Source organism: Anabrus simplex, chromosome 12 (assembly GCF_040414725.1).
Source record: "Anabrus simplex isolate iqAnaSimp1 chromosome 12, ASM4041472v1, whole genome shotgun sequence".
Classification (NCBI taxonomy): Eukaryota; Metazoa; Arthropoda; class Insecta; order Orthoptera; family Tettigoniidae; genus Anabrus; species Anabrus simplex.
In genome coordinates this window covers 52,515,697-52,539,035 of record NC_090276.1, presented here as the reverse complement: position 1 = coordinate 52,539,035, position 23,339 = coordinate 52,515,697, and the positions used below count along the sequence as shown (strand labels likewise).

Genomic DNA, 23,339 nt, shown 5'->3' with positions numbered 1-23,339 from the left:
TCGTCTTCATCATAATTTCATCCTCATCATGGCGCGCAGGTCGCCTAAGGGTGTCAAATCGAATGACCTGCACCTGGCGAGCCGAACATGTCCTCGGACACACCCGGCACGCCATTTCATTTTAATAGGGGCTGCCTGGCCGAGGCGGTAAAGGCGTGCTCGGCTTGCCCGGAAGGACGTGGGTTCGAATCCCCGCCAGGAAGTCGTAAAATTTAAGAAATGAGATTTCCACTTCCGGAGGTGCATATGGCCCTGAGGTTCATTCAGCCTACACCAAAAATGAGTATCAGGGTAATTCCTGGGAGCAAAGGCGGCCGGGCGTAGAGCTAACCACTCTACCCCATCAAGTGCCGATGTTACGAATAGTGGAAGCTTTTACCTTCCACCCCTCCAAGGGCCTTCATGGCCTGTAGGGAGATGACTTTGATTTGCTTTTATTTCATTTTAATGTAAGTAATACTTAAGGAATTATTCCTCGGCAATTTCCGTGAATGTGGGAAGTAACTAACAGATCTTGCTTGTCAGTGCATTAATATTTGGGAAAACATGGGCTATTTGGTAAATGTTTGTGTGGAAGGAAGGGTCTGAAGGATCAGAAGTGTCAAGAAAATACCAAGGAAGCTACTGTATTATGGCCATCAAGAGGTATGGAGTAAAGTCTATTATTATTAGTGTACGTTTGTTGTCTCTGAATGCATAATAATTACTGTATTTATTGGGTATATTGACGAGTAAAACCCTCAAACGTTGACCGCGTAGATCACACTTCAAACCTACTCTTAAAATTACACAGACCTGACTTACGAGTTATGATGCGATTACAGGTGTTAATGATCCCACCTGTTATGTTAATCCAAAATTTGTGAATATTTCATAATTACAAGGTACAGACGTATCATATCCTTGCATTGCACGGGTGGGGCGAAGAAACAGTTCGCCTCTTTGCGTGACGTCATCGGAGCTACAGTACGGTCTGTACATTACGAATACTGGTATAATTCACGAGAGCTTTTCGTTCACACCTTTATGCATACTGGGCCAAAGATTTTTCTAAGGATTTTCCTTTCTTCTTTTTCTAAAGTTTTAGTTAGTGATCTGCCTCCAATGACTGATGCGTATAATGCTTCATGTTTAATTACAGTGTTATAGTGTTTTAATTTGGCGGTGCGTGATATTGATTGTTTGTTGTACGTGTTCCGTGTGATTTCTACAGGCGTTTTGTAATTTAGAAATTCTCTCTCTGTTTGCTGCACGGTTTAATCCGGATGTTTGGATGATTCCCCTGACGGATTTTGCCAAAGTGAGTTGTTATTATTATTATTTGTTTATTTTATTAGTCCGCCTCTGTGGTGTAGTAGTTAGTGTGATTAGCTGCCACCCCCGGAGGCCCGGGTTCGATTCCTGGCTCTGCCACCAAATTTGAAAAGTGGTACGAGGGCTGGAACGGAGTCCACTCAGCCTCGGGAGGTCAACTGAGTAGTGGTAGGTTCGATTCCCACCTCAGCCATCCTGGAAGTGGTTTTCCGTAGTTTCCCACTTCTCCTCCAGGCAAATGCCACGATGGTACCTAACTTAAGGCCACGGCCGCTTCCTTCCCTCTTCCTTATCTATCCCTTCCAATCTTCCTATCCCCCCACAAGGCCCCTGTTCAGCATAGCAGGTGAGGCCGCCTGAGCGAGGTACTGGTCATCCTCCCCAGTTGTATCGCCCGACCCAGAGTCTGAAGCTCCAGGACACTGCCCTTTAGGCGGTAGAGGTGGGATCCCTCGCTGATTCCGAAGGAAAAACCGACCCTGGGGGGTAAACAGAAGAAGAAGTAGTATTTTATTTTATTTTATTTTATTTTATTTTATTTTATTTTATTTTATTTTATTTTATTTTATTTTATTTTATTTTATTTTACATTTTACGGCCTTCATTGGATCATTTTAGTCAGTTATATAATGGGTTTTTCCATTTTCTCTCACCCCAGTACCTCTTCATTCTCTCGGATCTTGACTTGATTTTCTCTCCTCGTCTGAAATCACTCTTCCCGTGGGTCTTGTTTTTTAAATCCTCTGCTATGATTTTTAGTTCCTTCATATCTTCTTTGAATTCTGTAATCCACTCAATATTACTCTTAATGTTCCACATTTTTTCTATCATTATCCTCCTGATTAAATTTTCGGGTGTTCTAATTAGGCGACCAAAGGATGAGGTTTGTTTTATTCTGATAGTGCTCATTACCGGTTCTGTTTCTACGCCACTGCATAGTTATGTATTATTGCACGTTTAGTTAGTTGGAATGATTCTCACGTTTTCTTTTTTTTTTTTTTTTTACGTCGCACCGACACAGATAGGTCTTATGGCAACGATGGAACAAAGAAGGGTTAGGAGTTGGAAGGAAGCGGCCGTGGCCTTAGTTAAGGTACAGCCCCAGCATTTGCCTGGTGTGAAAATGGGAAACCACGGAAAACCATTTTTAGGGCTGCTGACAGTGGGGTTCGAACCTACTATCTCCCGAATACTGGATACTGGCCGCACTTAAGCGACTGCAGCTATCGAGCTCGGTAATTCTCATGTATTAATTGAAACAATCCGTACATTAAAATTTGTTCGAATTGTGGACCAGCGCATGAAAAAAAACTAGCCTATATCAGCTCTCAAATCAGCTGATTCAGTTTGGCAATTCACCTCATCTGCTTCATTCTCGCGCCATATTTGTCATGTTCTTTTTTTCTTTACGAATATCCAAGTACGGTATAATAGTGATATCTGATCGGCGATAATTTAATAATAAAACATGGTTTTTCATAGTCCGATACCGTATTTTCAAGAAGCACTCACTGCCTTCATGATGAACAGGCTGTACTGTAGCTCCGATGACGTCACGCAAAGAGGCGAAGTTTCCTCCATCCGACCCGGGTAATGCAAGCATTGTGCCTTGTAGTTACGAAATATTCCCAAATGTCTTAATACAACAGGTGAGATGATTTACACCTGCAATCGTTTCATATCTCGTAAGTTAGGTGTATGCAATTTTAAGAGAAGTAGCCTAAAATGTGATCAAAGTGGTCAATTCATAACGACTGATTTATGTACTCGTCCATGTAGCCAACAAATCGTAATGATTGTGCATTAATTAAAATATGGAGACAACGACAGCGTACTATAATAATAATAATAATAATAATAATAATAATAATAATAACAAGGCTTTGCCGCCGTACCTCCAGATGATCATAAATGCAGTGCAGATTTCGTGGGTTTCTTTTCTTTGAACTTCTGACACTATCCTTCAAGGAATCAAGTTGCATTGCTTGTTACGCCTAAATATTGTCTACTAGCAATAGTTTAATTAAAATTGTTTAAAGCGTATGTATAATAATACCAAATAATTTAGTAGAGGTTTGGATTTTATAAACTGCATCTAGTTCTACACTTGAGAGTGAGTTTTGCTTTTACTTCGCACGTTTTCAATATTACCTAATCCAATAAATAACATAAATATAAGTTCGCTTGATTACTGATCATCTGGGTTAATTTTAGAGTTGTTCTGTGTTAACACTAAAACGTACTGTTATAAATCTATACATGCAAGAAGAAGAAGAAAATCAGGAGTAGAACTCACCATCAGCTCGGAAAAATGAGTGAAACATATAGACCTACCTGCATACTTCGCAATAGTTACACTTTCGGTTAGGATTTTCGTCTTCCATAAATGTCTCCTGCCCTCATTGGAAGGAAATGATAATCTTCGTATATACAGTAGTCACTTGTCGTCGTCGTGCACACAACTTTTTGGCAGTGTGGCAATTTATTTCAATTCGCAACACCTATTTCCAGAAAACTCTGCTATACAGTAATATTTCAGTGAATAAATTCTACGAGAAGCATTACGTCTCTTGAATGTATATTACCCTCCACGTGGAAATAACATACATTATTATCTCAATAAGAGCTGTTTACGTAAATCCTGATGCGATAAATATAGAAAACAGGCATGCAATGTACTTAAAAATAAAGGTATGTCTTTCAACAGGCACAGTTATTCAAAGAATGCTCTCAATCACTGTGTATTGCATTCAAAAGTACAACTAATAACTTTCATTTAGATCGCCCTAATCGATCAGCTGACAGGCTTGGCGCGCTTTCTACGGTACAGCCTGTAGAATATCACGAAGGCAGTGCAAGAAGTAACACGGCGGATTTGGCGGGAGTAAATTAAACAGGGTCGCTCACTTGATTCCTATGGGCTGTTAAGTGAAGTTCCCGAAGCTAGTTGCCAGTACGGCAATAAACGAGGAAGTGATGTCGTGTGGAAAGGAATTCCGTCCGCTCTTTGTTGTGAGTGCTTATATTATACTTGCTGTAAAGTAATACGTATTATAGCTTTTTTTTTTTTTTTTCGTTCAACTGTTGTTTCAATTACGCGGCGGTGGCTGCTCGTTCAGCGAGGCTAAGAATTCACTCTCCACTCGAGAAATTTTCTGGCTGTGGAGTTCAGATATAACCATAGTTTTAAGACTGAATGGTTCCGAATGCATTCTAGGAAAGCGTATTGTTTCTTGTCGAAATGTTCGGACATTCCTGCTTGCCAGGGAGTGAGACTCGTCAGCGTTCCAACGTGTAATTCACCAGTAACTGTATGAAAAGTTTAGTAGAGAAGGAAGAGAACTTTACCCCTTAAAAATCACAATAAGATATTCAGGACCACTTAAACAGATATACTGAGGTTCCGTGAAGTGGTGAATGTATAAACTGTGTCTGAGGTCGTTCTGAACCGCAAGTAAGCAGTGAGTAATCATTGTCATTCCGGAAACATGTCTGGATATTCAACTTGTCTGCCTGCATACCAATACGGTGAGTACTTCCTCCTCCTAAATCGTAGTTGTATACTGTATATTATTTATTGAATACACTATACTTGTACTGATTAGACAGTTGAATAGATTCGTGAGTTTAGTAGCAATCGAATATTCGTACGCACAACATGACAGATTTGGCGGGAGTGAAGAAAATGGCTACTCGCTTGCTTTATATTGGTTATAATGCAACTCAGTTGTCATTATCAATTCGTAGGTACAATTAATATTTTAAAAATAAGTGAGGTAATAAATGAGCATCTCAACTGCAAGAGTTATTACTAGAGAAGATCGGTTTTTCTTTGTAGAACACCAAGAAATGGTAGGATATGAACGGATCACAACAGTCCAGTGATGTTTCTTTTAAGTAAATTAATTACTCGCACTTGCAAGTTCCGTGAAATTGTCTGCTAGTCGTTAATTAATCATTTTAATTGGAAAACTCAAGAAGGGAGTTTTTTGATTCTGTGAAAAGCAGATGGGGTGTTCTGCAACTGAAGCTAACAATAATTTTGAGTTTGTATGATAAAATGAATACATTTGTGACTGTACCCTATACTGTTTGACTTAAAACTTGTCGTTTACTAATAACAGAAATATCAGGCAAACGATGAAATGCCGGGAAGGTTGGCCGTGCGATTAGGGGCGCGCAGCTGTGAGGTTGCATCCGGGAAATAGTGGGTTCGATCCCCACTGTCGGCAGCCCTGAAGATGGTTTTCCGTGGTTTTCCATTTTCACACCAGGCAAATGCTGGGGGGGGGGGGGGCTGTACCTTAGTGAAGGCCACGGCCGCTTCCTTCCCATTTCTAGGCCTTTCCTATCCCATCGTCGCCATAAGACCTATCTGTGTCGGTGCGACGTAAAGCAAATAGCAAAAACAAAAAAAGAAACAATGAGGTGTTTCCAGCAATTTCAAAGCACTTTTTTATTGATGTAAAAGATTCAGTAAGTACTGCGGAATATTAGTACCATGAGTCATCGTTTGCAGCGCAGACATCTAGGCGCCATTTCACTATCTTTTGTTCCTGGTTCACAAGGCTGCCAACTTGTAAACTTAGGAACTAGGGAGAAGATTGCGTAAGCCCCCAGGTTAAGGCCGAAGGCTAAATGACCTTTATTACTTGCCGTGTGGGCAGTATACGCCACGGCAATAGAAAAAATAGCTTCTCGAAGGGAGTGTGGCCCCAAAGGGCGCCACTGTTCTCATGACAGAGATTGACCTGGATGTGCAAAGATGGGTCGCGAAGCGCTACATTGTTTCTTTTACGGGTTGCATTTAGCTGTGTTTTTATTGTGCGCGGGTTGGTAACAGAATGCTGGCAATGACGTCATGTTGTTGAGTCATCAGTAAATAGGCTGCTTTGACGAAGCTCGCTGATCTTTTCATTTTTAAGTCACCTTACATCTGCTTGTCATATTCATGCCTTGGTCTCCCCTACCGTTCTTCTCTCTTCCCTCAAAAACCAACTGAATAAGTCCTGGATGTCTTAAGATGTGTATTATCATTCTCTCTCTTCTTCTGGTCAAATTTAACCAAATCTTTCCCTTTCACCCCGGTCTAGAAAGCCAAGATTAACGGCCGAGAGGATTCGTTGTGCTGACCACACGACACCTCGTAATCTGCAGGCCTTCGGGCTGAGCGGCGGTCGCTTGGTAGACCAAAGCCCTTCAAGGGCTGTAGTGCCATGGGGGGGGGGGGGGGTTCTCCTCTCACAAATACGATCCAGTACCTCTTCATTCGTGATTCGATCTATCCATCTCACCTTCAGCATTCTTGTGTAACACCACATTTCAAAAACTTGTATTCTCTTTCTGAGCTAGTTATCGTCCATGTTTCACTTCCATACAATGCCACGCTCCAGAAGAAAGTCTTCTAAAAAAACCATCTTTCTAATCCCACTATCAATTCCTTTCTTAAAAAAAAAGCCTTCCTTGCTTATGGTACTCTGCATTTTATGTCCTCCTTACTTATGCGATCATCAGTTATTCTACTATCCAAGTAACAATAATCATCTACTTCCTTTAAGACTTCATTCCCTACTCTAATACTTCCTGCATCACCTCTTGACTTCATTCGACTGTATTCAATTACTTTTGTTTTTGACCTATTTATTTTCATCTTGTATTCCTTCTCCAAGACTCTGCTCATAATATTCAGCAATTTCTCCGGATCTTCTGCAGACTCATATAAAACATCATCGGCATCTCTCAGAGTTCTGATTTCCTCTCCTTGGATTGCTGTTCCCTTTCCAAATTCCTCGTTGATTTCCTTTAACGCCTATTCTATGTAAACATTTGAAAAGGAGTGGGGACAAACTGCAGCCTTGTATCACTCCTTTCTGGATTGCTGCTTTTTTCAAAGCTCTCGATTATTATCATTCCAGACTGATTTTTTTACATATCGTAGATAATTCTTCGTTCTCAGCCAATGGCAATACTAGTCGCTACTCAAGCAATGGAGGATGGCGTGTGCTGCTTTTCATTAGCTAACATGTAACGTGAATTGCTTTTCCAGTCTTTCTTTTTCTATATCCATTGCCTTAGATTTCTGAAACTGGAAATCCCATGGTCCTGTCGGTCTTCCAATTTAGAACGGGTCATTGAGTAGAACCACTGCTAATTAAGAAGGAAACCATTGTGTTCAATGTCGACTCAGTTAACGTTGAACATGTTTCAGATCTCCTATAGTTCGTCACTTTCGTTTGTTTGCTGGGGAGGAAGAACTGGAAAAGATCCAAAGGAAGGCAGCACGATTTGTTCTGGGTGAAAACTTGGGGCTTGGAAGACTTGGGAGTAAGGACACGAGATGCTCGACTAATGGTATGTTTCGAGCTGTCAGTGGAGAGATGGCGCGGAATGACCTTTTATTTGCTCTCCAAGAGAGAGATCAGCTTACAAATTGTAAGTGGCCACTGGGGTGCTGGAACAAGAACACAATAATTACTTGCAATGTTGAGTATCGCTATATATACTTTAGTAAAAGGATTGACTCCCTCTCTCGTGAAGTTCAAATGGTGATGGAGAATTTTAAGTGAGTCCTTAATAATGTTTAAGGTGATACCATTTAGACTTTTTCTTCTTCTTTCCTGGCCGTGTATGTACCCATAAAACGGGCACTCCCGAGCTCACACAGGGTACGCTCGTCTAACTCGAAGAGAGTATGTCCGACGTTCTTGTACCAGATCTAATGGCACTTCACTTTTCCCTAAGGCAGCCTCGGCAGTGTGTTGCCATGTTACCTTAGGACGCCCTCGTCCTCTCTTCGGCTCTTCGATGGCAAGAGCTTTCTGTACTAAATGGTGCTCATTTCTTCTTCTGACGTGACCGTATCGGCGGAGCTGTTTCTCCTCCATCTTGTCGCTGATGGGCACAAGTTTACAGGATCCTCGCGCGTGTTCATTGCGCACTTTGTCACGCAGGGTGACTCCCGTCGACCATCGCAACATCTGCATCTTTGTGACATCCATTCGCTGGTCATGCTTTTTCTGCCTTGCCGAACATTCGGAGCCGTACATGAGTGCAGGCCAGACAGTGGTTTTGTACATTTTGCCCTTTAATTTGACTGGCATCCACTTAACACACAGAATACCAGTTAGAGATGAGGCGACATCATTTAGACAAGTTTTAAAAAATCCGAGGCTTTCATATGATTCCAAATAGACAACGGCACAGCACCTCCACTTCCAAATAGTAGTCCTATAACACACCAGATTCTCAATGGAACTTGGTGGTGATCAGAGACAGGGTTTGTAAATGGACTTTCTCTCCTGGTCGACTTCATATGCCTCATGTTGATCCCTTTGAAAGCAAATTGTTGGATTTAACACAACAGCTTTTCCGCTCACCGGTTTATTGCGACAATATCAGCTCGTCTAAAAGGTCCTTTAGAGATTTCACAGCGTACTTCTTCATGGGTTTCCCTTCCTAACGATCTCAAGGATGAGGCTAAAGCACTTCTCACTTTGCGATGTCGTGCGTTCACCAGCATTACACCTTTGGGCATGAGCCCAGCTCGTGTCCAAGACAAATAGGCTTGAGTGGAGTTTTTTAAAACAGGGTAGATCATAATATGAATATGACAAATTGGGGCAAATATTCATTTATAGGACAATGAGTAAGCAATTAGAATAAATTATCAAGGGAAATGTTCGATAAATGTCCAAGTTCTTTGAAAACATTTAAGAAAAAAGCAAAGTAGACAAATGGTAGGGAATCTGCCACCTGGGCTCCCCCTGTGCATGGGGGAGATAGAATAACACCCACGGTATCCCCTGCCTGGCTAAGAGGCGACTAAAAAGGGTCCTACGGGTTCTCAACTTGCGAGCGAGGGTTGACGATCACGAGACCCTGAGCTGAGTGCTGACATTGTTTCCACTTACTTGTGCCAGGCTTCTCACTTTCATCTATCTTAACCTACCTCCCTTGGTCAACTCTTGTTCTTTTCCGACCCCGATGGCATTAGAGCACTCGAGGCCTAGGGAGTCTTTCATTTTCACGCCCTTCGTGTCCCTTGTCTTTCTTTAGCCGATATCTTCATTTTTCGAAGTGTCGAATCCCTTCCATTTTTTTTGCTCTGATTAGTGTTATATAGAGAATGGTTGCCTAGTTGTACTTCCTCTTAAAACAACAATCAGCACCACCACCACTGCCACCTGGGGTACAGCCCTAAATGCAGCTGATTGATTGATTGATTGATTGATTGATTGATTGATTGATTGATTGATTGATTGATTGATTGATTGATATTAACAGTTATTTTTAACTTCTTGTTGAGTCAAACGTATTATAGTTTTTGTTATTCGTAAATATATATTGTTGTTGTTATACATTTCTGACGATGGCTGCTCGTTAAAGGAGGCTAAGAATTCACCCGTTGTGAGGAAAGTGTAAACGTCAGTTTGTCAGGAGAGCTAAAACAGGTTGTTTTTTCATGTAAAATCCATACTTATATTTTTATGATTGAGACTATCTGGTAGCCATACGGAACGAACTTCCGATGCGAGACTTTGCCATGGTAAAATCTAGACCTTAACTGCAGAACACTGGAAACGGCAACAAAATAGTAATGGAACCTGTTGGCCTCTGTTGATAGAAGTTGAATATTTTCAGTAAAAAGAGAGTGGGGGTATAGATTATCGCTGAGAGCGGAAATATAACAGCGTAATGCGTAAGGCACTTACCTACGTATTTAGGCTCCTATTACACTAGGCCGCCAGGTGGCGCTGCTCGTCATTGGGCATTGATTGTTATGGAGCTTATTAGATTAGGGCAGCCGGTGGCGTCGCCACAAACTGGCTGCTGTCTGGTTGCCGTGCCCCGCGACCGCATTGGCAGCCACGGGTGGCGGTGAGTCGTGGCGGGGCATTGTGTCATATCGAGCTTATTACACTGGACAGCCAGGTGGCGCAGCCAGTCGCGCCACCACTCGGTTTGACAGAATCATACATAACAAATTTTATTTCTGTAGTTGAGACAGATGGAGAAAAGCCTTCACAAGAATGACACAGTTTCAGTTAGAGCTTGATGTATAAAGAAACTTTCTGTTTAGCGACATTACTTAAGCCAAGGACTGCTGCTCGAAATCAGGTGGGAATGTACGATTGATTTCATTCCAAGCATTCAGTTTTACTTGCTTATTACTATAAGCTTCAGAACTGGCGTCCCAAATGGCGGGTTGTTGTTCAACAGCACAAATGAAATCTTCTGTATTCACTTTGTTGTCCAATAACTTCTGGCACTCTTTCAGGGCTTCTTCTTCTTCCTGCTTCTTGCTTTTCCCCTTTGTCTTGTCTACACTCTCACTCTCATTTCCACTGTGACAATCTGCAGTTCACTATTCGCGTAAATAAAACAATGCGCAGAGGACAGTGCGAGAAAAACAAAGACCAGATTTCTCTGCCTGCGAGAAGTACCGAACTATCGTAGGACCGAACAACGAGTTATTGGCGGCGCCACCGGCTGCCCTGCACGTGTCGCCAACTGAGTCACCAGTGGCGCAGCCGGTGGAGCCGCCTGGCGGCCTAGTGTAATAGGAGCCTAAGGCTCCAAGGAGAGTAGGTCTCAAAACATCACGCGTGGTGCTAGAATGATGGCTTTGGTTTCCACGCAGGAAGCAGAAGGCGAGAAAGTGCTAAAAGCAACCGCTATTGTTAGCAAAAGTCGCTGACGCAATGTTCAACCAATCAGACAATCTGCATTTAGGGCTGTCTTCCAGGTGACAGATTCCCAATCAATTGATTACCGAGCATTTCTTGAACATTTTAAAAGAACTTGAAAATTTTTCAAACATTTCCATTGATAATTTATTCCAATCCCTAACTCCTGGTCTTGTAAATTAATATTTGCTCCAATGAACTCTCTTGAAATACAACTTTATCTTCATGATCTTTCCCGCTTTGAAAAGTTCCACTCAAGCCTATTCATCTACTTATGTCACTCCACTCCAACTCTCTACTGACACCTCGAAACATACCACATAGCCGAGTATCTCGTCTCCTTACTCCCAAGTCTTCCCAACCCAAAGTTTCCAACATTTTCGTAACGCTACTCCTTTTTCGTCCGGCTCCATGGCTAAAGGGTTAGCGTGCTGGCCTTTGGTCACAGGGGTCCCGGGTTCGATTTCAGGTACAGTCGAGAATTTTAACCGTCATTGGTTAATTTCGCTGACACGGGGGCTGGGTGTGTGTGTTGTCTTCATCGTCATTTCATCCTCATCACGATGCGCAGGTCGCCTACGGGAGTCAAATCAAAATATCTGCACCTGGCGAGCCGAACTTTTTCCTCGGACACTCTCGGCACTAAAAGCCATAAGCCATTTCATTTACTCCTTTGTCGGAAATCACTCAGAACAACTCGTGCTACTTTCCTTTTAATTTTTTTTTCCCAGTTATCGAATCAAACAATCCTGGTGAGGGTCCCATACACAGGAACCATTTCACTTCTCTATGGCTGATGGTGGTGGTGGTGGTGGTGGTGGTGGTGGTGGTGGTGGTGGTGGTGGTGGTGGTGGTGGTGGTGGTGGTGGTGGTGATTACTGTTTTAAGAGGAAATGCAACTCGGTAACCAATCTCTATTAACACAAATCAAAAGAAAAAAGGAAAAGTTCCGATTCTTCAAAGAACCACGAAGGGCGTGAAAACAAAAGACAAAGGTTGGACTAGATCTGCGCTACGCTCTTTAGGAGCTAACTAGCGCCACAGATCAAGTCGGCCGTGCTGCTACTTAGACCTGAAATGCTATAGAATGCTGGTTTGAAGACTCACTTGATTTGGTGAAGGTGGTAGCCGACGAGTTGATGGAAGGAACACAGTCCTCGCTGGTGGTGTTCCACTGCCACCCTCGCGCGCACGAACAGCGCTGCTCCAAACACAGCCCTCGCTCTCCTAGGCCGGAGCACTGCACTGTTTCGTTACACAGACCGCCTCGCGACACCACTGAAAGTTTCAGAAACATGTTTTTTAATGTTTTATATCGCACCGACACAGGTACGTCTTATGGCGATGATGGGATAGGAAAAGGGGCACCAGTGAGAAGGAAGCGGCCGTGGCTTTAACAACCCCAGCATTTGCCTGGTGTGGAAAGGGGAAACCACGGATAAGCATCTTCAAGGCTGCCGACATTGGGGGTTCGAACCCACCGTCTCCCGAAGGCAAGCTCACAACTGCACGACCCTAACCGCACCGCCAACTCTTTCGGTCAAAAACATATAGCCTCCCCTCACAAAAAGAGGACATGAAAGGTTCAAGGACCGAACAAGTGACCGTGTGGTTAAGGTCGCGTAGCTTTCAGCTTGCTTCAAGAGGTAGTGGGTTCGAACCCCGCTGTCGCTCTCGGCAGTTCTGAAGATGGTTTTCCATGGTTCACAGCATTCAAATACTGGGACTGTACCTTAATTAAGACCACGGCTACTTCCTTCCCATTGCTAGGCCTTTCCTATCCCATCGTTGCTGTAAGACCTACCTGTGTAGGTGAGACGTAACGCACATTTATTTGTGCCTTTATTGAGTGGCGAAGTTAGGGCTCTTGGCCCCCTCTTACACTTAACCACATGCAATTTTTGACTTTTACAGCATTAATTCAAAATATCGTGGAAAGCAATTACAATTTATGAGATCAGATGAGTAAGTCAGGTAAGGAATAACAATAATACAATTAATTAAGATTGATAATGATGAAAAAGTTATGAGATAAAGAGAAAGTGAATAATAACTGATTTTCACACCAGGCAAATGCTGGGGCTATACCTTAATTAAGGCCACGGCCGCTTCCTTCCCACTCCTAGCCCTTTCCTATCCCATCGTTGCCATAAGACCTGTCTGTGTCGGTGCGACGTAAAGCTACTAACAAAAAAATTACATGATAGAGTCGTAAAGTGATATGTCATCTCTCTCCTGTCCATGTACTTCATCACAGGGTGTGGTGGCATGTCATGTATGGTTGCAGAGTTTGCAGCACACTCTTCTATTCAGCGCTAGATGCGTCGCTTGATGTAGAGACCTCGCAACCTACTGTACTCCCTCATCTGGTCACTTCACCTTGCACTTTTCCCTCTACGATCAGCTTTTCCACGGCTCCAGTCCTCCCCAATATGTGGCCAAAGTACTGTATCTCAAATAGGCCTGGCATTTCATAATAATATTAGCCAACTTACCTTCTCTTTACGAAGTAGGATTAGACCGGATTATAAACTGGGCACGCAATAGCGCTGTGAGCGTTCAATTATATCAGTGAGCCTGTAATTCTGTTCACTATACACTGAGCTCGGGAAAAGTGAGAATCCATAGTTCTGAAAAGCTCAAGAAGAGTGAGGGTGTGGCTAAATGTCCTGCTACGACGATTATGCACGTTTGTTGATGACGGTTCCTGAGTGTCAGAGGCGCTAGAACTAGAGATGGTGTCCTCAGCTGGCAAATTAAGTACGCTTGAATACATAATTTTTTTCGAGAGGTACTTGTCCGATTTTCAAAATAATCACGGTGTTGATTTTGTAATGTTTGTAGATTTAAGGGTGTGTGTAAAAAAATAGTGTGCTACCGTTTAAAAATGAAAAGTTAGTACCATGACCTCAGAAAATATTAACGCCATGAAACAGTTCAGTATCATTAATAAAAGTGAAAACAAAATTTCAATATCTTTAACCTTTCACGAGTTATTTGAGCTAGATGAATAACCCTGTATATGGGAGGAATCTTTGTATTACGTTCATAAATTTCTTATTTGTTGCTAGTGAAGAACCTATGAATACGGTATAATATGCCTCAGTTTTTCAGTTCCATTTTCTTCAATCCTGATTGCACTTAAGTATTGTAATGTAGGTATATAACTAAGGTTAAGGTTCTTATTGTAATGAACCCCCAGGTTGAGTACCAGCTCCTGTTGTATGTTGTACTTGTGTGATATTAGGTAAAAATTAGTCATTTTATTTTTAAACCTACATTAAGTACCTACTGTAAATAATTGGTTTCCCGGAGATGCGAGACGGGTAATCATTATTTGTACTTTAAAATGATAAGGGTGAATATTATTTTTCTCACTTCTAATGTCCTGAATCTTCCGAAATATACACTGACTGACAGAGCAAATGCAATACCAAGAAGGAGTGGTTCGAAAGGGATGAAAGTTGGGGAAAAAACAGAGACGGCACGGACGAATAATTGATGTTTATTTCAAACCGATATGCAGGTTACACAATGCGCACGGCATCGACTCAGTAGGATGTAGGACCACCGCGAGCGGCGATGCACGCAGAAACACGTCGAGGTACAGAGTCAAGAAGAGTGCGGATGGTGTCCTGAGGGATGGTTCTCCATTCTCTGTCAACCATTTGCCACAGTTGGTCGTCCGTACGAGGCTGGGGCAGAGTTTGCAAACGGCGTCCAATGAGATCCCACACGTGTTCGATTGGTGAGAGATCCGGAGAGTACGCTGGCCACGGAAGCATCTGTACACCTCGTAGAGCCTGTTGGGAGATGCGAGCAGTGTGTGGGCGGGCATTATCCTGCTGAAACAGAGCATTGGGCAGCCCCTGAAGGTACGGGAGTGCCACCGGCCGCAGCACATGCTGCACGTAGCGGTGGGCATTTAACGTGCCTTGAATACGCACTAGAGATGACGTGGAATCATACGCAATAGCGCCCCAAACCATGATGCCGCGTTGTGTAGCGGTAGGGCGCTCCACAGTTACTGCCGGATTTGACTTTTCTCCACGCCGACGCCACACTCGTCTGCGGTGACTATCACTGACAGAACAGAAGCGTGACTCATCGGAGAACACGACGTTCCGCCATTCCCTCATCCAAGTCGCTCTAGCCCGGCACCATGCCAGGCGTGCACGTCTATGCTGTGGAGTCAATGGTAGTCTTCTGAGCGGACGCCGGGAGTGCAGGCCTCCTTCAACCAATCGACGGGAAATTGTTCTGGTCGATATTGGAACAGCCAGGGTGTCTTGCACATGCTGAAGAATGGCGGTTGACGTGGCGTGCGGGGCTGCCACCGCTTGGCGGCGGATGCGCCGATCCTCGCGTGCTGACGTCACTCGGGCTGCGCCTGGACCCCTCGCACGTGCCACATCTCCCTGCGCCAAACATCTTCGCCACAGGCGCTGCACCGTGGACATCCCTATGGGTATCGGCTGCGATTTGACGAAGCGACCAACCTGCCCTTCTCAGCCCGATCACCATACCCCTCGTAAAGTCGTCTGTCTGCTGGAAATGCCTCCGTTGACGGCGACCTGGCATTCTTAGCTATACACGTGTCCTGTGGCACACGACAACACGTTCTACAATGACTGTCGGCTGAGAAATCACGGTACGAAGTGGGCCATTCGCCAACGCCGTGTCCCATTTATCGTTCGCTACGTGCGCAGCACAGCGGCGCATTTCACATCATGAGCATACCTCAGTGACGTCAGTCTACCCTGCAATTGGCATAAAGTTCTGACCACTCCTTCTTGGTGTTGCATTTGCTCTGTCAGTCAGTGTACTATCCGACATTGTCATCAGATCAACCAGAAGCATTTCCATACTGGCCGCCCGCGACCAAAGAGTGATCGTGACAATAATCATATGCTCGTGCTTCCTGTGACTAAATCATAGATACGCCGTTCACAGATATTCTGAAATATCATAGCTCATTCATCTCTACCTCGAACGAAGTATAGGAATTAAAATTCTTACTCTTTGTAAGAAACATGAATTTCTAGGCGCTTAGTGCTGAATTTATTAAATTCCGCCTGAAACAAAAAATATGTTTATTTAAGTACAATAGCAGGTACACACTTATTCACGAGACCTTGGAAAAAGAATCAATACACCGATCTTTACAAAAAATATCTAGTATCAAGATATGCATCAATAAAATGGAATTTTTTAATGAAACTAAACTGTTGAATATCGTCTAGGTAATTATTTAGAGCAAGACCAACTACAATATTATCCGACCAGAATGCATGTATCGATTCGTGACAAAAAGGCCGCCACAGTACTTAGCCTACAAGTAATACAAAGCTGACTCACTCGCGGCGTTCTCTTCATAAACCGTGTCCACCTAAGTGTGCGCGTCTTGACAACTGCAGCGCTAAGACCGTCGCTTACGCTATAATTACACAAGCAACAGCTAGGATACACGCACTATCATTGTTATCGGTGGTGGTGATTGCTGTTTTAAGAGAGTTACAACCTTGGTAGGCCAAAGCCTATCAGTGATATAACGCCATGGGATTAGGTTTTTGTTTTATTTTATTTTATCACAAAATTGGATGGAAATAACTCCTTCCTGAAGTGGTAAAATCAACAGATTACTTGCCTTTTTTTGGACTCTGCTTTTTATTAATAGAAAGAAGTTGTCAAGTCCGTGGCTTGGTGGCTTTCGATTCAGAGGGCCCTGGGTTCGTTTCCCGGCTAGGTTGGGATTTTAACTTTGAGTGATTTCTCTAGCTCTGGAACTAGATATTTGTGTTACTCCTAACACACATGATTATTCACATCATACTACAAACCACCACAGAGACACGCCGAACGAGCAAGAAACGAGAAGAAACAAACCTCAAACCTCATGGCGCAACAATCCTGATGGGCGTACCAGAAGACACTGCTCATCCCAAAGGCCTGCAATTTACGAGGTGACGCATGGTCAGTTCATGGCAACCCTGGATAGAAAACTTTTATGGAGAGACTATTATTTCCCAGACTAGTGATAGGATAATCGATAATCGAATACTTTTAATAATCGAATAACCTCCATCCGATTATTTAAATAATCGAATGAGTTTCAAATATCATTCAGTTCAATCGCATAGAATATTCGGATGCGTCATTAACCAAATTTTCGTTTTGTGTGTTGGATGGATTATCGATTGAAATAAGCGAATAGATGAACTCTTATGAAAAATAGAAATAGGTACACATTTTTCCAAACGTAGCCTATCCCCAAATGTTGAAAGTAAATGAGTGAATTAACTGCCTTAATATCATCACTTTTCATTCTATTATTTCGAAAGCATTCACTATTCAATTGCCTCATTCATTCGAATGAATAATCGAAAAAATAATCGAATGGAAAAAATTCACTATTTGATTGCCTCATCGATTCGAATGGAGTTTCGGATAGTTAATCAAAAAATAATCGACTGGAAAAAATATTCACTATTCGAAACTCCATTCGAATGAATAATCGAAAAAGTAATCGGATGGGAAAATAATCTCTGTTCGATTGCCTCATTCATTCAAATGAATAATCGAGTAAGTGATTATTTTGTATTTGATCCCCATCGAGCGAAAGTCCCTACGTCCGCTTTGTACTCTCTCTCTCTTCAGAGACAAGCATCTGCGAGAGCCTGTACCTAGCCTGCATTAGGTCTGCCCCTACTGTTCGGCTGCGAAGCCTGGGTATATATCCCCAAGACATATAGCACTACAGGTCGTGCAAGATAGGGTTATATTCATTATGACCAACTCCCCACGGTTCACGAATCTACTAAGACTACTCACCTCCCTACAAATACCGACGATACGCAGGTTCATAGACATGATAGCTCTATAGGTGTCGTATCCCTGCCGGTCCTAAAGATCGCGGCGTCAACCTGATTAGAAGACTTTTCCAAATTTCAGAATGGTCTACTAGGCGTAAAATCCGAGGACTCTGGCTAATGTACAAAAGTGATGGGTGTTAAATCAGGGGTTTATTATTCCGATCATATATTTTGTGCATGACCGGATACGATTTATCCCCGATATCGAATATCTTTAAAGTCAGTAAAAGCTTGCCTTAGATGAGTTTATCTCTCCTTAAATAAAAAGGACAATGTTTAGGTCCTGAGATATGCAGCTCTATATATGAGATTTTTAAAAAATACTCAGTGTGACGAACCCTCTCGGCCCTTATTCTTGATTTTCTAAACCGCAATCGCCAACTTGCCTTCAATTATCTCCTCATTTGAATCGGTCGGTTGAGAAAGAACTTTCTCGTGTTTTCACAAATTATTATTAATTTGACCAAGACTCATCGTCCCGCGTCGAAAGGAACTGTGTGCGCGTCGTATTCTAGGCAAGGAAACTCATATCAACTTTCATCATCATGAGGGGATGTCTGTGACATAGTTTCCTTTCTCCACCGTAAAGTGGCAATTAAGGCTGGCAATGACAAGAAAAGAGCTGTGCATCTTCTCCTTGAATGTAGGCCTATTTAATTAATTTCCTAATATCTTCGATTTATTTTTGTTTATCTTCACTTTCCCTTCTTTGTAAACCCTGTTTAAGGTCTTAGGAAATTTCGGTACCATACCTTGGTTTTTTAATCGGTTGAAGGACGACTGGGCGATTGCCCTAAATGCAGATCAGTAGTTTTGTAGTGTGAAGTGATCTGAACATGTTTTGAAACAAGACTTTTCTTTGAAAAATACTCAAAGAGTAAGTTATTTAGATTTTTTCCTATAGTGTAGCCTAATTTCTTTTCAATTCGGGTGATTATTATGTAATAAAATAATAGTTTACTTCATGTTAATTTTTACTTATATGATCAATAAATAATCATTTTACGGCAAAGGAAAAATAAATGTTTTTCACGAGTAAATGTGTTCAATCCCGACATAGACAGGAGAAAGGAACTGTGTTATCGTTTCAAAAAGAATTATTTCTGTAATCCGTCATTAAATACATCGGTTCTCTTAAGTGCGTAATAATCACGATAGACCGGTAAGAAAATTAAATGGTTTTTCGTGGTTTCCCATTTTCACACCAGGCAAATGCCGGGGCTGTACCTTAATTAAGGCCACGGCCGCTTCCGTCCACTTCCTAGACCTTTCCTATCCCATCGTCGCCATAAGACATATCTGCGTCGGTGCGACGTTAAACAAAATAGCAAAAAAAAAAAAAAGAAAGAAAATTAATTTGTTCAGCACAATATTTTATTCACAATTCAATATTTTGTTTCTCCTGAAAATTGAGGGGGGAAAAACAACTTAGTTCCGCTCTTCATCGGCCGATTCAATTGTGATAACGTAGGCTAAGTGGAACTCGAATCAATGTTCAGTTCCAGGAAACAAAATCCCTGAACTGGCGGGAAATCGGACCCGGGAAGGCGGAAGCGGCAGACAGTGCACCACCTGTCACAGTCACTTGAAAACAAAACTGAGTTCAGGAAGCACAAATGAGCACCCATTCCCACGAATATTTCACATCCTATCACTCTTTGTCATATGAACCATCAGATTCAAACTGTTTCACTCTCAGGCTTTTAGCCTTCACATTAACACTGCTACAAATTCAAAGTAGAATCTTAAACTAAGTAATCATTGAACATGTTTGAAATGGAGTATATTTTCCAAACAGTATTGCGATCGAGATTTCAACTGTATCTTAGGAACAATTCAACAATATCGTGATCATTATTAGAGGTAATAATATCCTTCAATAAAAACTGGACAGGCTTGGACTGCTTAACCATAATATAATTATGCAAGAGGTCTTCCTTTCCACTAAATAATCGACATAGGTTTAAATAATTAGGCATCGCACTCTGGTGTTTTGTCCCACGAGTCAACACTAAAACAAACCACGAACTATGTCATGTTGACGCGTATAGTGTAGCGAGTTCAGCATTTATCTACAATTGAAACTTCTTATCTACGACCTAAACTAAGATTTTTGGGAACTCAAGGATTATCCTCACTCTTGAACTACCGACACTGTTATGCTACTCGATGAGATGTACCAGAAATACACATATTATGAATAATGCTGTCAGGTGGAGCCTCGTTCCCTGTACGGTCCGCCCCCACTAGATATAAGATGCATATCCAATAATGTCCCCAGCGGAGGCGATAATGAGATTCATCAACAAGCCGAGAACTCAGGTGCAGAGCTTTCCTTAGCAACTGTTAAGGTGAGTCTGACCTGAAGACCGATCCGAGTTCTGACACGAGCCAGCAATGTTCTCTTGACTGAGGGGAGGTATCATGGCGTACAATATTGTACTACATGAATTCTCTCTTCCTTCGAGAGGTAATTCATTGCCTCGTTCCAGAGCTGCGCGTCGCATGTCTCGACTAGTTGGTGAATCTCTTCTTGTGGTTGATCGCCACGCTGAGTTGGGGGCGTGGTTGGGGCCCCCTGCCGGGGGGGTGGGTGGTTGGGACTCCCTGAATTACACCAGCTCATCGCAGATGGAGCTCTGGGTGTTATGTGCATCATTAAATATGAAGGTAATTTACAATGTGTAGCATACAAAAACATGAATATATGTCCGGAAATGTGAATATAATGTAGAATGTGCAGCAAATAAAAAATACATTAACATTATGTTCTTGTCTCATTGTGTAGGTTGTGAATGTAACGTAGAATGTGCAGCAAATAAAAAATACATTAACATTATGTTCTTGTCTCATTGTGTAGGTATACAACAGCCGTGATAATTATTAGAAGTATTAATCTATTTCAATCAAAACTGAACAGGGTTGGACGGCTTAACCACAATATCCGAGAGGTCTTCCTTTTGACTAAATAAATAATTGGCATTTTCAACTAAGTGAAATGTAATACCTTCAAAATCCAAAGAATGACATGTTCAGACAAGATGGTTGAGGTATTTTATCTCTCTCAGCACATCTGCGCTTGTGTTAAACCATCTCACTCGGTTTATTCGAGCATGTGTTGTTTTTCAAGAACATGCAAACCAAGCGAGGTAGTTTGTGCCAGAGAGAGACTTACCTGTAGATGCCATGCACTCAACGACTTTTTCAGAGACTGTTAATTGTCCTGTGCGATGGAAGTGGTTGAAAAGAGGGAGAATGAAACAATGCTCCTAAAAATAAAAATACCTGAACCATTTTGTCTAAACAGCTATGTATGCTAGCATACCAGCAGTAATTTATTTCCAGCTCGAGCACTGTCTGTTGCGAAAGCACGCCGATCTTACATGTTGGCTTTAACGAAGACAAAGGGGTACAACAGCAACCTCCTCCTTTTTTGCATGCATTTTTTCCAACGACCATGACATTCATTGGATTTTATGTTGATTTCATTCACTATATTAGTTGATATTTAGATTCCAATACACTACAAAACCTTACATTAAAATTCGGAACAACTGGCTGTGAGTATTGTTTAAGAGGAAGTACAACTAGGCAACCATCCTCTATAAAACACTAATCAGAGGGAAAAATTGGAAGGGATCCGACACTTCGAAAAATAAAGATATCGGCCAAAGAAAGACAAGGGCCACGAAGGGCGTGAAAATGAAAGACTTCCTAGGCCTCGAGTACTCTAATCAATCAATCAATCAATCAATCAATCAAATCAATCACTACTGATCTGCATTTAGGGCAGTCGCCCAGGTGGCAGATTCCCTATCTGTTGTTTTCCTAGCCTTTTCTTAAATGATTGCAAAGAAATTGGAAGTTTATTGAACATCTCCCTTGGTAAGTTATTCCAATCCCTAACTCCCCTTCCTATAAACGAATATTTGCCCCAATTTGTCCTCTTGAATTCCAACTTTATCTTCATATTGTGATCTTTCCTACTTTTAAAGACACCATCCAAACTTCTTCGTTTACTGATGTCCTCCCACGCCATCTCTCCACTGACAGCTCGGAACATACCACTTAGTCGAGCAGCTCGTCTCCTTTCTACCAAGTCTTCCCAGCCCAAACTTTGCAACATTTTTATAACGCTACTCTTTTGTCGGAAATCGCCCAGAACAAATCGAGCTGCTTTTCTTTGGATTTTTTCCAGTTCCTGAATCAAGTAATCCTGGTAACGGTCCCATACACTGGAACCATACCCAAGTTGAGGTCTCACCAGAGACAAATATGCTCTCTCCTTTACATCCTTACTACAACCCCTAAATACTCGCATAACCATGTGCAGAGATCTGTACCCTTTATTTACAATCATATTTATGTGTTTACCCCAATGAAGATCTTTCCTGATATTTATACCTAGGTATTTACAATGATCCCTGTTACGGAGATTATCCGTGGTAGTTAGAGGTGAAAGAAGGTGCGGGCTGGAATAGGTATCAACTACAAAATGAAAGTTAATTTAAAACTTTAACAAAGGTTATATTTTTCAAAACTTAACAGTGGTGACATAGAATTTGAAAACTTAACAAGTCAACAACAAGCCAAAATCAGGTACAAAGAAAATATAAGTGTTTAGGGGGTAATACAAGCCCTGGGCTTCTAGCCCCACAATTACAATCCTTGAGCTATGAGACCAACTTTACCAAAGTACCCGGTTCACACAAAGGGGCAGAAAACCCCAATCATGCCAAGGAGCACTTGCTCCCAATTACCATGTTAAGCCTCCTAGAGGCACGTTTCACACACAAAGAGCAGATGCGCTCTCAAAGTCTTCAAGCCTATTTAAGAGGCCATAAACTGACCTTACATTAACTGCCCTCAAGGCACACATACAGTGAAACAGGGGTATCTAATACCCAATCTACTGGGCCTTCGCAGGAAGGAAAACAAAACAGGTTAAGTAAATGGCCCAAAATAAAAAATTGAATGGAGGCGATAACTTGCACTCCTACACAAAGTTTTTGTCTAAAACTTATGTGGCGCTAGGCCGATCATACAGGGGCTAATTCCAAGATAGGGAGGTGACACGTATGAGAAAACTTTACTATATCAAAGAAGAGAAGAACGGTTATGAAAACGTAATCACCTCCTTTTCCAAAAATGAAGGGGAGTTCGAGAGGGTGAAGCAGTCTCTATCCCCGCTTTACAGGAATTTATAGATTTTACATGGACAGAAAAGAATTTACATTTTAAAAAGGTAGGTTACATACTAAAAGTTTCGAACCCTCCCCGAGAGTTAAACTGCTGAGCTAGCAAAAAATGAAGATGTTAACAGGCCATTACCTTGTAGAAGAACTGCTGCTTGAAGAAAGAGGCGCTTCCCGCCCCCTGCTACATATTCACACACAAAAAGAGATGTTACTGAAGTGGCACCGAGACAAAAAATCAGCAGTTTATTACCCTTGTGGAACATTCGAGA

At 42.1% G+C, this 23,339-nt stretch overlaps 1 protein-coding gene across 1 annotated transcript in view; it reads right to left on the bottom strand.

Annotated features, from left to right (window-relative positions):
- Positions 1-23,339, bottom strand: part of LOC136884138 (uncharacterized) — a 60,711-nt gene that overhangs the window by 16,733 nt on the left and 20,639 nt on the right. Inside the window, exon 3 of the mRNA XM_067156178.2 lies at positions 12,108-12,278. Within this exon, the coding sequence (XP_067012279.2) occupies positions 12,108-12,278 (171 nt within the window). The remainder of the gene's footprint in view (positions 1-12,107; positions 12,279-23,339) is intronic.